Source organism: Pituophis catenifer, unplaced genomic scaffold (assembly GCF_029215685.1).
Source record: "Pituophis catenifer annectens isolate HBS135680 unplaced genomic scaffold, rPitCat1.0.hap2 SCAF_7, whole genome shotgun sequence".
In the NCBI taxonomy this organism is placed as follows: domain Eukaryota; kingdom Metazoa; phylum Chordata; class Lepidosauria; order Squamata; family Colubridae; genus Pituophis; species Pituophis catenifer.
In genome coordinates, this window is record NW_027256887.1 from 3,890,933 (window position 1) to 3,908,640 (window position 17,708).

General features: G+C 43.6%; 1 protein-coding gene across 1 annotated transcript in view; it reads right to left on the reverse strand.

The window, feature by feature from the left end:
- The window catches only part of PHTF2 (putative homeodomain transcription factor 2), a 54,995-nt gene extending 42,073 nt beyond the window's left edge, over window positions 1-12,922 (reverse strand). Inside the window, exon 1 of the mRNA XM_070946710.1 lies at window positions 12,846-12,922. Within this exon, the coding sequence (XP_070802811.1) occupies window positions 12,846-12,890 (45 nt within the window). The 5' untranslated portion in view covers window positions 12,891-12,922. The remainder of the gene's footprint in view (window positions 1-12,845) is intronic.
- Between the last annotated feature and the right edge of the window lie 4,786 nt (window positions 12,923-17,708).

Below are 17,708 nucleotides of genomic sequence, written 5' to 3' on the forward strand. Positions count from 1 at the left end.
ATAATGTGATTTGTTAGGAGTCGAAAGCAACTTGATGGAACATAAGCCATCGATTGAATTCAACTGAACTGCTTTACAAATAAGTAGAGATAGGGCAGTACACCCAAATATAGTACTTTTTAGTAATTCCGGGATAAATGAGGTAAACATCTAAGCTTTGTTCCTACTGAGATAGTCCTCATAATATAAACAATTTGCTATGTTTTACTGTGCAATAGGATCGGTCTATCGTCTCTCCCTCTCTCTCCCTCCCTCTCTCCCTCCATCTACTGTATCCATCCATCCATCCATCCATCCATCCATCCATCCATCCATCCTCTCTATCTGTCCCTCTATCTGTCCCTCTATCTGTCCCTCTATCTGTCTGTCTGTCTGTCTGTCTGTCGCCTGCCTGTCTCTCTACCTATCCATCCATCCATCCATCGTCTGTCTGTCTGTCTGTCTGTCTGTCTGTCTGTCTGTCTATCTATCTACTCTACAGTATCTATATCTATATCTCTCTACAGTATCCCCCCCCTCTCTCTCTATATATATATCATCTACAGTATCTATCTATTTATCTATCTACCCACCCACCCATATCTATCTACCTACCTACCTACCTATCTATCCACCCACCCACCCATCTATCTATATCTATATCCATCTCTCTATCATCTACAGTATCTATCTATCTATCTATCTATCTATCTATCTATCTATCTATCTATCATCTATCTATCTATCTATCTATCTATCTATCTATCTATCTATCTATCTATCTCTATCTCTATCTCTATCTCTATAGATAGATAGCTATCTCTGTCTATATCTATCTAATCTATCTCTGTCTATATCTATCCATCTCTGTATATAGAATAGAATAACAGAGTTGGAAGGGATTTTGGAGGTCTTCTAGTCCAACCCCCTGCCCAGGCAGGAAACCCTACACCACTTCAGACACATCTGACCAGATGTTATCCAACATCTTCTTAAAAACTTCCAGTGTTGGAGCATTCACAACTTCTGCAGGCAAGTTGTTCCACTTATCAATTGTTCTAACTGTCAGGAAATTTCTCCTTAGTTCTAAGTTGCTTCTCGCCTTGATGAGTTTCCACCCGTTGCTTCTTGTTCTATCCTCAGGTGCTTTGAAGAATAGTTTGACTCCTTCTTCTTTGTGGGAACCCCTGAGATACTGGAAGACTGCTGTCATGTCTCCCCTGGTCCTTTTCTTCATCAAACTAGACATACCCAGTTCCTGCAACCGTTCTTCATATGATTTAGCCTCCAGTCCCCTAATCCTCTTTGTTGCTCTTCTCTGCACTCTTTCTAGAGTCTCCACATTTTTTTTACATCGTGGCGACCAAAACTGGATGCAATATTCCAAGTGTGGCCTTACCAAGGCATTATAAAGTGGTACCCACCCCAAAAATATTTAAACACATGTGCAGCCGGTCCCCGCCATTTCCTCTGGTTAGGGATAGGGAGACAGGGCTGGAAATCAGGTAAGACGGCAAGAGGAGCCCCGTCTTGCTCCACACGCCCCAAAATAATAAGACCTCCCCGAAAATAAGGCCAAGCGCTTATTTCAGGGTTCAAAAAAATATAAGATAGGGTCTTATTTTCTGGGAAACACAGTACCTATCCACCCACTCACCCATCCATCTAGCTACCTTGTAAAATAGATAGCTGATTAATGTGCCAAAATCCATAATTTAGTCATTAATAAATATATATATATATATATATATATATATATATATATATATATATATATATATATATATATATATATATATATATATATATATATATATATATATATATATATATATATATATATATATATATATATATATATATAAAATAGAAGAATGTACACAACATTTTTGTAAACTGTATACTTCCAGGAACTCACATCTCTCTCAGGACCTGCTCAAGGATTGTTCTAGATAATAATTCAAGGGTTTGCTGGATAATAATTTATTCTAATCGGTACACAGCCTGGTGTTACAGGTGTTACAAAACAAAACAGTTGCACTGTGTGTTAGATAATGCATGAAAGGCAGTTCTGACTTTTTCCTTTGCTGACTTCATTGCAGTAAAAACTAAAAACTTCACCACCATTTCAAAGGCATTTGAAGCATTAGGAAATTATTTTCGTGCCGTGCTGAACACCACGAGTTCTCATTCTACAACTGTTATCTTTTAGAGAAAGAAGGAAGAATAGAAACTTGTGGTTTACCACACAGTCTGAAAATGAACATTATATTTCGGTTTAGTACTACTGAATTTAGTAATTTCATAAAATTTGATTAACAGACTGAAGGTTCTACAGGTAGTACGATTTACAAGGGATATTCTACACGTTGTCCTTTTTTAAAAAACTAAGTGCTCCTGCTATATGTTCTTTTTTTAATTATGAAAGCATTCGTCTTCCTTTTCTATTAAATCTTTTTTTCAAGGTTTTTTTTTGGACTTTTCACTCCAATAGGGAACAGATGCTGGTTGTCGTAAGAGATGGAACGAAAATTCTGCCTGTGGTAAACTACAAGGAGATGGATCTTGTATGAATTCTGAGATCTACACAGGCAGTTAAATAATCTGTAACAGGGTTCACAAAGATAATAAAATCTACTGGAAAAACTCTCTTTTTACAATCATGTAATCCTTTGGGTAGGACAGGGTGACTGGATAGAGCGTTTACTGGCCGGATGCCCTTTCTGACACCTAAATGGAGTTCACAGCAGATATTTTCTCTTTGTGTCCTGAAAGAGAAACATCCTGCTATCTGCTGGCTGGCCACGCCCCCATACCAGTCCCCTGGCTGCCGCTCGCTCTGGCCGCCATGTTCGTCGCCATGTTCTTGGCGCACGCGCATCCCATTGCCTTCTAAGTCCAATGGGATGCGCATGCGTGAAGAACATGGCGACGACGGCAGTAGCTTTTCCCGCCAGTACTTTTGTGAACTGGTAGGGAAAATAAATGAATTTCCCCCCTGATGTGTGTGTGTGTGTGTGTGTGTGTGTGTGTGTGTGTGTGTAAATATATATATATGTATATATAGAAGCACGAAGCCGAAAACACCAGCCTGAAGATGACGAATGAGACTTCGTTGAAACGTCGCCAAGACACTTCCAATTTTACGTGGGAGAAAACCCGAATAACCAAAGACCTACATATATATGTACGTATATATATATATATATATATGTATATATGTATGTATGTATGTATGTCTCTGTGTATGTATGTGTATATATATTTATATTTTGCTGATAAAGAAATAAAGGGAGACTAGTATAGACTAGTATAGGCTTCCTGCATGTTAGGCAGTTGAATTAACCTCTGAGCCACAAGTTCTCCTCTCTTCATCAGCTTGAGCCAGGGGAAAGATTATGTGTTTTTCTATCGAGACACCTGGTCTACCCCAACATGTGGGAGGGGGCATTCTTGCTCCCTTTTGCCCTTCAGCTCCAATCCAGGAGCCCTCAAGCAGTCACATTCACGACAAACCATTTTATACCAAATTTATATTTTGCTGATAAAGAAATAAAGGGAGACTGGTATAGATCTATTTCAAGCTATTTAGCTCTCATCAGCTAGCCATACCCTTACTTGGATTCGAATTTGGGCTTCCTGCATGTTAGGCAGTTGTGGCTCAGAGGTTAATTCTACTGCAGGAAGCCCAAGTTCAAATCCGAGTAAGGGTATGGCTAGCTGATGAGAGCTAAATAGCTTGAAACAGATCTATACCAGTCTCCCTTTATTTCTTTATCAGCAAAATATAAATTTGGTATAAAATGGTTTGTTGTACATGTGGGAGGGAGCATACTGCATCCATATATATACATATACATACATACATACATACATACATTCTAACTCAATTGAGTTAGAAAATCAAGGAGTATATGAAATCCCATGCACCGCCTGCCCCACCACATACATCGGACAAACCAACAGACGAATAAGTGCACGCATAGAAGAACACAAGAACTCAGTCAGAAAAGAGGAACCAACTTCTTCCCTGGTCCAGCACCTTAAAGCCACAGGACATGATATTGACTTTAAAAAGACCAGAACTGTCGCCAAAACTGAACACTTTAACAACAGAATAATCAGAGAAGCCATCGAGATAGAAAAACGCCCACACAGCATGAACAAACGAGACGATACCTCCCGCCTACCAGCCATTTGGAAACCCGCCCTTATTGACAAACAAGTCCCTAACACGACGAATGACACCAGACCCACACTCACGAGAGCCACACAGGATGTCACCACCACACATCCACGCAGAAAGCAGACTCAAACCCACACTGATAATGAGCCACGACCAAGGACCAGAAGCCAGACCGCAGCTGCATCATTAGCCACTTTAAACCCCTCCAATCCATACATGAAGCAGACTGACACACACCATGAAGAGCTCGCACGGCCACAAACACAAAGCCAAACAACAACAACGCAGCTCACCAGCTCAAATCCCCCTGCAACTCAGACTAAGCTGAGCACAACCAAGCCCCCACCCAAACAGAACACACCCCCATCCAATCAGAGCACAACCAACCCCCCATCCAATCAGAGCACAGCCAAGCCCCTAACCAATCAGAACACACCTCCACCCAATCAGAACACAGCCAAGTCCCCACCCAATCAGCTCACACCCCCACTAGCAGTTAAAAGGAAGAGAAAGCTGAGATCTCACATTGCTCCTGGAAGCACGAAGCCGAGAACACCAGCCTGAAGATGACGAATGAGACTTCGTCGAAACGTCGCCAAGACACTTCCAATTTTACGTGGGAGAAGACCCGAATAACCAAAGACCTACATACAAACACCCGCGAAAACCTGAGAAAACATATATATATATATATATATATAGTAATTGAGACATTTTCTCATTGTGCTCAACTTACGACCACAATTGAGCCCAAAATTTTCAATACTAAGCAAATCGTTTTGTTAGGTGAATTTGGTCATGTTTTATGGCCTTTACGACACAATATATCACTACAGTTGTTAAATTAGTAACACGGTTGTTAAGTGAATCTGGTTTCCCCATTGACTTTGCTCATCAGAAGATCGCAAAAGGGGATCCCAGGGACAGGACAACCATCATGTTGCCAAGCGTCTGACCAGGACATCCAAATAAAATGAAAATACAGGGGTGAAATCTGACAATAACAACCTCTTATGTCACACTTTGACATCGGAATGAAGAGAAATGGTGTAATTATCCAGTCATCAGACAATGGCCTTTTTGTCATAAACCCAAAAATTAAGTTGTATCAGTCACCTATTGCTTAATTACTGGGTAGTCCTATTCCTTTCATAGAATATTTATGTATTCTTAATTTGCAGTTGTTGAGTCAGGAGTATGACGAGATGGACAGGAATGTCAGCTCAAACCACCATGTTTATGACTGGTGCAACTGGAATGCCATTTATGAGCGTGCTTCTAAATTAATTCAGATGCGTTTTGGGGGGGGGGGCAGAAATAGCTGATTACCTGAGGGAATCACCTTCTTTTCTCACGGATCTGGGGGCAGGCTCAAAGAGTGGGACCTGCCAAGGGGAGCTCATGCTGTCCGCCAAATGGCAGAAACCAGATTCAGATCCCGAAGACCTGATCTCCATTTCTGCAGCGATATGGAGGCGTTCAGTTCCATACACAGAAGGAGGGGAGGGGAGGGGAGGGGAGAAGAGGAGAGTTGGAAGGGACCTTGGAGGTCTTCTAGTCCACCCACTACTCAAGCCAGAGACCCTATACCATTCCAGACAACTGGCAGTCCAATCTCTTGGAGGGAAGGGGAGGAAGGAGAGGGCAGAAGAGAGGGGAGGGGGAGAGGGGAGGGGAGAGGAGAATTGGAAGGGACCTTGGAGGTCTTCTAGTCCACCCACTACTCAAGCCAGAGACCAAATACCATTCCAGACAACTGGCAGTCAAATCTCTTGGAGGGGAGGAAGGGGAGGAGAGGGGAGGGGAGACGAGAGGGGAGAGGAGGGTTGGAAGGAACCTTGGAAGTCTTCTAGTCCACCGACTACTCAAGCCAGAGACCCTACACCAGTGATGGCTAACCTTTTTGCCATCACGTGCCAAAAGCGGGAGGAGCATGGGGGATCGCACACATGCCCCCCTTAATTCAATGCCCCTCATGCCCAGCCCCACGTGCATGCACACACGACCCCCACCCCGTGCATGCGCACACAATGCCCCCTCCCCGTGCCCCGTTTTGGGCCTAGCAGGCCTCCATGAAGCCTCCAGAAGCCAGAAACGGCCCATTTCCAGACTTCCGATAAGCCCGGTAGGCCTGTTTCTTGCCCTCCTCAGGCTCAAGGCTTTCTTGGAGCCTCGGGAGGGCAAAAACAGCCCCCTGCCCCCCGCCCGGAGGCCATCTGAAACTGCCCATTTCCCGACTTCTATGGAAGGGACCATGAAGGTCTTCTAGTCCAACCCCCTGCTGAAGCAGGAGACCGTACGCCATTGCAGACAAGTGGCTCTGCAATCTCTTCTTAAAAACCTCCAGTGTTTGAGCACAACCACAACTTCTGGAGGCAAGCCGTTCCGTTAGTTTACTCTAGCTCTGGGATTCATTTAACCGTCTATACATTTAATTTTCTGCAGCCCTGCCAGAATACGTGAGGGAAAGAGAGAGAGAGAGAACTAGCAAGTTCTCCCCACGGCCCTTGCGTGCATGCAGCATGGCTGAGGACGTGGGGGCGCACCCCTTTCCCCTCCCAGCAACCTTGAACGGAAACCCCAAACGGGGAGGACGCGGCCTAGTCTTGAACTGTGAGGGATGTTGTTGTACGACAGTTGGTTTAAGAAGGAGGAGGGGGGGCAGGAAGTGGTCCGGACAGAGATAATAACAGTTTCTTGAAAAAAAGAACGAATTTTAGAACTGTCTATTCTTCAACTTGATTTAAAAAAAAATGTGGAATTCTTATATTACTCCGGGGTAGGAGTGAAGCGTTTGGACAAAATTACCCAATGGAGCTGGGAGGGACCTTGGAGGTCTTCTAGTCCAACCCCCTGCTCAAGCAAGAGACCCTATACCAGTGATAGTTAACCTTTTGGGCACGGAGTGCCGAAACCGGAGCGCGCAAGCGCCGGAGCCCCAGAACCAGGAAGAGAGTACTGGCCAGTGCGCATGCACGCGGCGGCTGGCTGCTCTTTCGGGTTCCATCGCATGCATGCGCACGCCAGAACCCAGAAGAGGGCGGCTGTCTGTCGCGCATGTGCGCGACGGAACTCTGAAGAGCAGTTGGTGATGGCACGCGTGCCCACAGAGAGGCACGCGTGTGCCACCTCTGGCACACGTGCCACAGGTTCACCATCACGGCCCTTATACAATTTGAGACAAGTGACCGCTGTCGGAGCATTCACAATTTCTGGTGGCAAGCTGTTCCACTGGTTAATTGTCCTCACTGTTAGGAAGTTTCTCCTTAATTTCAGGTTGCTTCTCTCCAGGGTGGATTTGATTTAAATCGAGTCGATTTAAATCACTAGTAAGAAGACTTGATTTAAATCAACTCGATTTAACTCATAATTTTTAAAGAGCAACTGTCATCTCTGCTACTCCTTTGACCCACTGTTGACTCACCGATAGTCCCAGTGTTGCAGAATATACAGCCTTGTGCTACATAACTAAGCTCCATTTCATGCTGAATAAACTAAATTATTTATGTATCTTAAATAGAAAACTATCTTACGATAGATTTTTACCCCAAAAGTTTTTTATTAAAATAAATTCGATAAAAATCAAAAAAATCTGATTTAAATAAAAAAAATCTGATTTTTTTGATTTTTTAAAAAAAATCATTGATTTTTATCCACCCTGCTTCTCTCCTTGATGAGTTTCCAACTATTATTTCTTGTCCTGCCTTCAGGTGCTTTGGAAAATAAGTCGACCCCTTCTTCTTTGGGGCAGCTCCTCAAATACTGGAGTACAGCTATCATGTTCCCCCCCCCCCCCAGTCCTTCTTTTCTCTAGATTAGTCTTACACAATTCCTGCAACAGTTCTTGGTATATTTTAGTCTCCAGGCCTTTAATCGTCTTAGTTGTTCCTCGCCTCACTTTTTCCAGAAGCCCCAACTTCTTTTTTGCAATGTGGTGACCAAAACTCGATGCTGTATTCCAGGTGTGGCCTTACTAAGGTTTTATCAAGCGGTGCTAATACTTCACGTGATTTCGATTCTGTGCCTCTGTTTATACAACCAAGGACGACAGTGCAATAATATCGGCCCTTACATTTGTGTCTGTGTGTGTTTAACGGGAGTTGATTTTTGTTAAGCCCGGAGAAGGGGAACAGGTTGATTAATTGATCTGCTAAGTTTCTGGTGGAAAGAATAATGCGTATCCTTTCCAAATTTAAACCCGAGCTTCGGGATAAACAACTTGTGGTCAGTTTAACGAGAGCAGGGGTCTGCAACCTTAAACACTCAAAGAGCCATTTGGCACCCGATTCCCACAGAAAAGAAAACACCGGGAGTCACAAAACCTTTCCTGTGCCTGACGATTTCTTCAGCCGTCACAAAAATAGCATACGTAGTTGAATTAAACGTTCTGTTTTCTTCTGAAACTTTTCTTTTTCTTGGGATTTATCCATGATTGGCCTACCAGGGGTTGAAAAGCTCAATAAATTGCGTGCTGGCGGGTGTCGCACATTGGCGGTTGTGATGTATATTTTGAATGACAGGGAGCCGCAGCAGAGGGGTGAAAGAGCCACATGCGGCTCCAGAGTCGCAGGTTGCTGACCCCTGAATTAGAGGCTGTGAGGGTATCACTGTGTAGTCCAATACTTACTAACCCGGGTGTTTCTAATAGAAACAATAAATATTTCAGCATCAATGTATAATTGATGTCCAGGCAGACGTCCGTCGTCCTAACCTAACTATTGATGTAATCAACCTGATAGACATTTTGGCCATCCGAAAATAAGAATACAAAGAAATTAGACAGACGAGGGCGACAAGATCCAGACAGAAGTAGAGATGCACACGAGGGAATAACGCTTCTATCAGTAAATGTCAATGACTTAAATTCTCCTATTAAGAGGAAAAATTACTTTAACAAATTGAGTAAGATGTGTTTAGATATAATAGCATTGCAGGAAACGCATATAAAGGAGTCACATCAACAGGTATTAAAATGTCCTAAACTGGGGAATATGTTTACAGCTTTATCTCAACAAACAAACAAAAAAAGAGGAATTGCGATGTGTATCAGGTAGGTCCTCATTTTACAAACTGAGCCCAAAATTTCCGTCGTTAAGCAAGATGTTTGTTAAGCGAGTTTTGCTCCATTTCGTAACCTTTCAATTTGCCGCAGTTGTTAAGCGGTTCACTTAATGACTGGGACAAGAAAATGGGGCACTTAACAAACGTCTCACTTAGCGACAGAAATCCGGGGGCTCAATTGTGGTCATAAGTCGAGGACTTCCTGTATCTGTATTCTAGCCTTCCCTGTGAAGATCGGATTACTGCTTCAATTTAAAGTTATTGCATTTTTCAGAGAAAAACTTTGCCCAGTTTTGTAAACACGCAACGAGCAATTATAGGGACTTTTTAAAATTTTAAATATATCTAAATTTGGAGCCGGATGAATTAACTTGGGAGCTCAACTATTTTTATGCAAAAATCAGTCTAGGCCTTGTCACAGGGATCAAAGCTAATTGATGTTTTTAAAAGTCTCATCACTCTTTGTAAATAAGAAGGCAATTATATTAAAATTTAAGGCACTGGATGATGCCCTGAACAGTAATCAGCCGTACTTGTTGCCATTTAAAAAGCTCCTCGTGACATAAAAATGTTTTATTCACTAAAAAGGCCTTTAGCTAAGGAAGATTATTGGAGCCTCATAAAGTCATTAGCTGGTCCTAATTAAGAGGAGGTAAAATCCAGCTCTTGAATAGAGGATTTCTGCAAGTTTTTCTTCTCTTCCTTTTTCCTATAATCTTTTTTTTTTTTTTTAAACTTCTAGGAATAAAGAAAACCCCTACTACAACTTGATGTAGTTATACCAGGCTGGATTAGAACGGACCAGCCAAATTTCAGGAGATTTCTTGCGACGTTTCCCCAGTCTAAACTGCATTAAATGGAATCTAGTAACCAATAAAAGGAGAATATTTGTAGCTCAGGGTTGAAATGAGGGTGCTCTCTGAGCTTAGTGGTTTTCTCGCAGACGTAGGTAACATCATCAGTACTAGGAGGGAGGGAGATTTATGGACAGGAGGAGGATTGTCACCAGTGCTAGAAGGGAGAGGAGTTTCGGGGGGGGGAGAGGAGGAGGAAGAGGAGGAGGAGAACTGTGGGGGTCCTTGGTGCTGTCTGATCTTAGTGGGTTTTTTTGCAGATGTTTCATTACCCAACTAGTTAACTTCATCAGTGCTAGGAGGGAGTGGGGTTTGTCGAGAGAAGGAGAAGGATTGTGGGGTTTTTGGTCCTTTCTGAGGCTGGCTGCTTTCTTACAGACGTTTCATTACCCAGGTAGGTAACATCATCAGTGCTAGCAAGAAAACAACTCAGTTCAGAGACCACCCAAGGGATCTAGTAAACAATTTGTATTTGTACCTAAACGATGCTGACTTGAGCTGAAGTTCACCCTTAAGCCTTAACCCAAACAGACGGAAGCGTTGGCTCTTTAAAAAAAGGCATTCCTGAATTTGCATCCCCAAAATTCAAACGCACGGAGAAACTCCAGCCAGTAAACAAGAATCAAGAAAGAGGAGACAATGACTGCATTCATATATGAATAAATGTGCCCAAGGCCACTATGACTTACACCCATGCATATTTCTTCAGTAACATTTGAAAAACTCACTCCTGTGAGTCAGCTCAGTGCTAAGTTATTTTCTGCATAAGGAAAGCATTGCCAGGCACGTCTTACTGCATCTACTACCTCCAGATGTTATAAAAGCTTTGAGGAACCAGAGGATAAATCTGAATTATTTTATTTTTAAAAAAAAAACAACACCTCAGATATTAGTCCCAAAGGTGCTTTTTTCAGGAGGCAACTGGACTGTCTTTTTTTTTGTTTGAGGAGGTTTCGCTTCTCATCCAAGAAGCTTCTTCAGCTCTGACTGGATGGTGGGGAATGGAAGGATTGATACTCCTTGCAGACAGCTGGTCATTTGCATCCTTTTAGAGGGTCCTTGAGGCCACTTGGAGGTTTTATCTGTGTCCTCAGGGTCACCTGAGTGGCGCTCCTGTAGTCTGCCATTTTTCCAGTTGTCTGTAAGGAATATAAAGCCTTCCGTTCCACACTATCCTGTCAGAGCCGAAGAAGCTTCTTGGACGAGAAGCGAAATGTCTTCAAAAGAAAAAAAACAGAAAGTCCGGTGTCCTCCTGAAAAAAAACACCTTTGGGACAACTGTGACCTGGATGACTGAGAATCTCTACAGACTTTTAGCTATTCAATTTGGGATGAACATCCTTTGAATGTTAGAATAAGAATGGATTTCCAGAGGGGAAAAAAATGCAGACTACAGGAATTATTTGCACCACTCAGGTGACCCTGAGGACACAGATAAACCTCCAAGTGGCCTCAACGACCCTCTAAAAGGATGCAAATGACCAGCTGTCTGCAAGGAATATCAATCCTTCCCTTCCCCATCCATCCAGTCAGAGCTGAAGAAGCTTCTTGGATGAGAAGCGAAACGTCTTCAAAAGAAAAGAAAAACCAGAAAGTCCAGTTGCCTCCTGAAAAAAACACCTCTGGGACAAACAAACCATGATTTGAATGATTGAGAATCTCTACAGACTCTCAAGTTATTTGTGCGACTGTGAAGCCCTTCCACACAGAAGCTTAAGTTTAGTAACATCCATTCAATCCTGGAATAGTTCAAGTTGCAGAACAAGATGCTACCGGTAGTTGCAGGATCCAATCTGGGTCGGTCAGCGGGACCAGAGGTTTTGTCTTCCGCGTTTTCGGACTCGTGCTGGAGCCCGTCTTCAGGGAATTTCTCTCTAGCCCCAGTGTCCTGTTCTGGGGAGGAACATGGGCCAGTCCTGGGGGCTGGGGAAAGCTCAGACAAGGGCTCTGCATCGGAGGCAGAGAGGGAGGTAGACAGCAGTGAGGCAGAGGAACAGCTGGAGCCCGTTCCCAGTGTGTGCATGCACAGAGCTGCCAGAAGTCAAGAACAACTCAGAAAGCAGAGTCGACTTGGGAGTAAAACCACACCTTGGAGGTGATTGGCCCCTCCCATAGGAAACAAAAGAAGAACGAACGAGGAGGGGGCTTTTGCAGGAAACAATTCGTTCGTTCGTTCGTTCGTTCGTTTCAAAAGTGCAAAGTTCTGTTCGTGTCTCTAAGAGACTCTGTGCCAAGTTTTGCCTTGCGCTGCGTTTGGAAACTAGTTATCTGGCAGCTCTCCAAGCGAGATAAGGTTTGTGTTGATAAATATTCCTCTGAAAGACTGTTTGGACAAGCCTTGCTGACTGTGAATGGAAAGGAATTCACAGTCGTGTAAATAAAAGAGGTTTTGCCGGGACCAAGACTCTGCTTCCTGCTTTTTAAGGGAGCCTAGGTCAGAACACTAGGGTTAGAGAGAAATTCCAAAAGCTCGGAAAACCAAATCTCCGATCCCGGTGACTGACCCAGATTGGGTTCTGCAACATTATTCCCCGGGACACGCGTACTCGCCTTCATCCACTACAGATGATCTTCGACGTTGACCACAATTGAGCCCAAAAGTTACGTTGCTAAGGTGAGATTGTTGTGAAGTGAGTTTTGCCCCATGCCGTGGTAACTTCGAACGGCCACTCAATGAACTGTCGTAAGTCGAGGACTACCTGTAATCAGGCCAGGCTGTAATTTCTTTTAGAACCATCATTTCGTACTGGAAAAAAAAATCTTACCTTTTTCTGGTACCAGACGATAGCATCTGTTACTTTGGAGGCCATTCTGTGGCATTTATACCCAAGTCATTTTAGGCTGTGGAGAAAAAAAAAAAAAAAGACAACACACAAATTTAAACCTTAGAATTTCGACTACAGCAAGCACAATAAGATGTTTTAGCTTAAATAGGGATGGACATCCGTCAAATGTTGTCATATTTCCAACACACCCACTATCATACTGGTATTATTTCTTAGGTGTCTTTTTGGCAAAAATCCATTTTGATCAGGGGGTATGATTTAGTATTTTTTTAAAAAAACTCTTTCCGCAATTATGGTGACAAATATTTTATAATCGGCATTTAACAACGAGATTGGCCTATCATTTTTAATTTGTTGATTATCTGTATTGTCAGGGAGTATTTTAATAGATGTGACCACTACTATTTAATCCAAGTTCAAATGCTGTGAACGAAGCCGATTGTGTCATTTCTAGATCACAGGAGTCAAACTCAAGGCCTGGGGCCTGGATCCGGCCCGCAGGGGGCTTAGATCTAGCCTGCGGGGCCACCCTGGAAACAGCGAAGGACTGGCCTGCGGTGTCTCTGCCAGTGAAAACAGAGCTCGGGAAGGCTGTGTGCAACCCTCCCGGGCTCCGTTTTCACTGGCAGAGGGTTGCAGGAAACCGTCGCAGCCGAAAACAGAGCTGGGGAGCCCATTTTTGCTGGCAGAGCGCTCAGGCCGCCACAGGCACCCCCCCGACACGAATGACATCGAGCTGGCCACGCCCACTCTACCCCGCCCCCCCGAGGTCAAACACAACCCTGATGCGGCCCTCAATGAAATCGAGTTTTGACACCCCTGTTCTAGATGATGTTTATTGAGTTTCTATTTCACAATATTCTTTAAAGCAGTGGTCCCCAACCTTTTTATCGCCGCGGACCAATCAGCCTTTGATAATTTTACCGTGGCCCGCTGAGCGCGCACAGGGGTGGGGGCTTTGGGCCACACGTGTGTACCTGCGCGGGGCTCTCTTCCCTGGAGCCTTTGCACACGGCCCAGGAGCTTTTGCGCACGGCCCAGGAGCTTTTGCGCACGGCCCAGGAGCCTTTGCGCTTCAGCGTTCATGTCCCCCGGCCGCTGCGCGGCCCGGTGCCAGGTACTCCACGGCCCGGCACCGGTCCGCGGACCGGGGGTTGGGGACCACTGCTTTAAAGGATGGAAACCAACCAAAGAGAGAAGCAACCTGGAATTAAGGAGAAACTTCCTAACAGTGAGAACAATCAACCAGTGGAACAGCTTGCCACCAGAAGTTGTGGCTCTCCATCACTGGAGGTTTTTAAGAAGAGACTAGACAGTCACTTGTTTAAAAAGCTCTCCAGAGAATCATTAAAACTGCCCAGAATATCATCGGACTCCAGCTACCAGCCCTGGACGTCATCTTCGAATCTCGCTGTTTGAGGAAGTTGCGTAACATTCTCAGAGACTCTTCCCATCCTGCTCACAATCTTTTTGGACCGTTGCCTTCTGGCAGAAGATACGGAACAATTAAAACTCAGACCACACGTTTTTCTGAATAGTTTTTATCCCAGAGCTATAATTGCACTCAACCATGAACTAAAGGGCCACCATCAGTGAGCTGTTGGACAGCATTACTTGGTCTGCTGTGTAGATGGATGTTTGGATGGTTTTAGGGTTGGGGAATTGTGGTGGTTGGGAGTGTGTTTGGGGATTGTTATGTGTGTTGGGCCTGGTCTTTGGGTGTTAAGTGAATTTCGTAGTATGGGTATAGTATGGCTTAGGGCCAGGGTACTTACGGGACCGCCTTCTGCCACCAATAGCCTCCCACCGGCCGGTTCTCTCCCAGAGAGGGCCTCCTCAGGGTGCCGTCGGCCAGACAATGTCGGCTGGCGACCCCCAGGAGGAGAGCCTTCTCTGTGGTGGCACGTACCCTATGGTACAATCTACCCCTAGAGATACGAGTGATCTCCGACCTCCGGACTTTTCGTCGGGCCCTAAAAACTTATTTTTTCCAGTTAGCCGGTCTGTCTTGATAGGGTTAGTTTTAAAATTTTAATATTGATTTTAAATTGACAAATTTTAAATTACGGGCCAAATTTATAAATTATTTTAACTTTATTTTTAACTGTAATGTTATGTATAGATGTTTTTATTTTGGCTGTTCACCGCCCTGAGTCCAAAAGGAGAAGGGCAGTATAGAAATTTGAATAATAAATAAAATAAATAAATAAATAATATACTGTGTATACAGGTAAAATAACAATAAAGTTATTATTATTATTGCTTAACGCATTGTAAGCTGCCCTGAGTCTCCGGAGAAGGGCGGCATATAAATCGAATCAATCAATCAATCAATCAATCAATCAATGGTATAGGTTCTCCTACTTGAACAGGGGGCTGGATTAGAAGACCTCCAAGGTCCCTTCCAACTCTGTTATTCCGTTCTGCTCTTAATTCAGAAATCATCCCCCTTTACTTTTTTTTTTGGGGGGGGGGTGTTTGAAGCTTCTGCTTTCCAATTATGTGTCACAGTCAACTCCTTCTACTTCCTGTTCAGGAACGGAGAACTTCAGATCTCTGATGGGCTTCCAAATAATGCAAGTAACCAGTTTCCTTTGCAATAAACAGCTGCGTTGCTAATAAACCACAAGATCTGCACTGCAAATAAAACCTGGCTTGGAACCGATCTCTTAGACGAATGCCGATCTCCCTATATCCTTTCTCCCCATAGCAGCTCAGCTCCAACACTTAGGCTGAAGAGGCACAGTGTTCAAAGAGACAAGTACTATGGGAACTAAAGTGTTAAACCGAGGGAATCCTAGTGCTCTCTGAGCTTATCGGTTTTCTTGCAAACATTTCATTACCCAACTAGGGAACATCATCAGTGCTACAAGGGAGGGAGGTTTGCAGAATGGAGGCGAAGGAGGAGGAGGAGGAAGAGGAGGAGGAGGAGGAGGAGGAGAGGGAGGAGGACGACCATGGAGGTCCTTGGTGCTCTCTGAGCTTGATGAGTTTTCTTGCAAGCATTTCATTACCCAACTAGGTAACATCACCAGTGCTAGAAGGGAGGGAGGTTTGCGGAGTGGAGAAGAAGGAGGAAGAGAGGAAAGGGAAGAGGAGGAGGACTATGGAGATCTCTGAGCTTGGTGGTTTTCTTGCAGGCACTTCATGTCGTAAGTCGTAAGTCGAGGACTACCCGTATACAATATCGTCGAGAGAATAAAAGAATTGAAATGGAAATGGGTTGGTCGCAAAACAAGAAGAAGAATGGATTCCACTTGCCATATTTTTTGGAGTATAAGAAATTTCCCCCCCCCCCCAAAAAAAAGAGGGTGAAAATCTGGGTGCGTCTTATACTCCGAATGTAGCCCCTGCTACATTCTCAAATGGAGATTTCAGAGGCTGAAAGAAGTCTCTGAAAGAAGCTTCAGAAAAAAAGCCTCAGAAACAAAGCTCAGAAAAAAAGCCTCAGAAACGAAGCTTTAGAAAAAAAGCCTCTGAAAGGCTTTTACCTAAAATAATATTGCAAGCAGCAAAAGAAGAATCAGTAAAGGTTCTAACCAAACTATGGTAACAAATCTGGGGAATGACACAATAACCAACAGATAGGAAGAGGTTAATCTACATACCAATACCAAAAAAAGGAGATTGAACAGAGTACAAGTAGCCCTTCAGAAAAAAAGCCTCTGAAAGAAGCTTCAGAAAAAAAGCCTTTGAAAGAAGCTTCAGAAAAAAAGCCTCTGAAAGAAGCTTCAGAAAAAAAGCCTCCAAACAGAACTTCAGAAAAAAAGCCTCCAAACAGAGCTTCAGAAAAAAAGCCTCTGAAAGAAGCTTCAGAAAAAAAGCCTCCAAACAGAGCTTCAGAAAAAAAGCCTCCAAACAGAGCTTCAGAAAAAAAGCCTTTTTTTTTTCTGAAGCTTTGCTTTGGAGGCTTTCAGAGGCAGAAAAAAAAAGTTTTTTTCTGAAATGGAGTTTCAGAAGTTTCAGAGGCAGGAAAAAAAGGCAAGGCACAGAGCTCACAACCAACCAACCTGTTGCTAAAATTCACCTCTGGGAACAGCTGATTGGGGGTATTCCGGGAGGCCGATCCACCCGCCAATCAGCTTTTTTCTTATTTTCCTCCCCAAAAAACTAAGGTGCGTCTTATACTCTGAAAAATATGGTAATCAAAAGTGTCCACAAGAGAGACTTAAAACAAGATGGATGGAGGACATCAGCAAGTACCGCGGGGCCAATTGGGAAAAGAAAATTCAGGGCCCTGTAGGCTGGAAACAGGCAGAAGCAGCCTTCATCCTGCAAGGGATAGACTGTGGCTAGAATGATGGTTTATTCAACCATGTATTTGAGAGGTCCTTGGTGTTCTCTGAGCTTGGTGGTTTTCTTGCAAACATTTCATTACCAAACTAGGTAACATCATCAGGGTAAGGAGTGTTGTTTGCTGTCAGTTTATCGTTTATTTACAGGCATTATTTATTGAAACTAAAAGCAAACAGCACTCCTTACTAGCACTGATGATGTTACCTAATATGGTAATGAAACATCTGCAAGAAAACCACCAAGCTCAGAGACCATCAAGGACCCCAACAGTCCTCCTCCTCCTCCCCTCCCTCCTAGCACTGATATTACTTATTTATTATTTATTATTCAAATTTCTATACCGCCCTTCTCCTTTCGGACTCAGGGCGGTGAACAGCCAAAATAAAACATTTATACATAAAGTGCGATTAAAAATAGATTTAAAATAATTAAATTTGGCCCAATTTTACTTAGTTGGGTAATGAAACGTCTGCAAGAAACCAAGCTCACAGAGCAACAAGGACCCTTCAATCCTCCTCCTCCTCCACCTCCTCCTCCAACCCCACT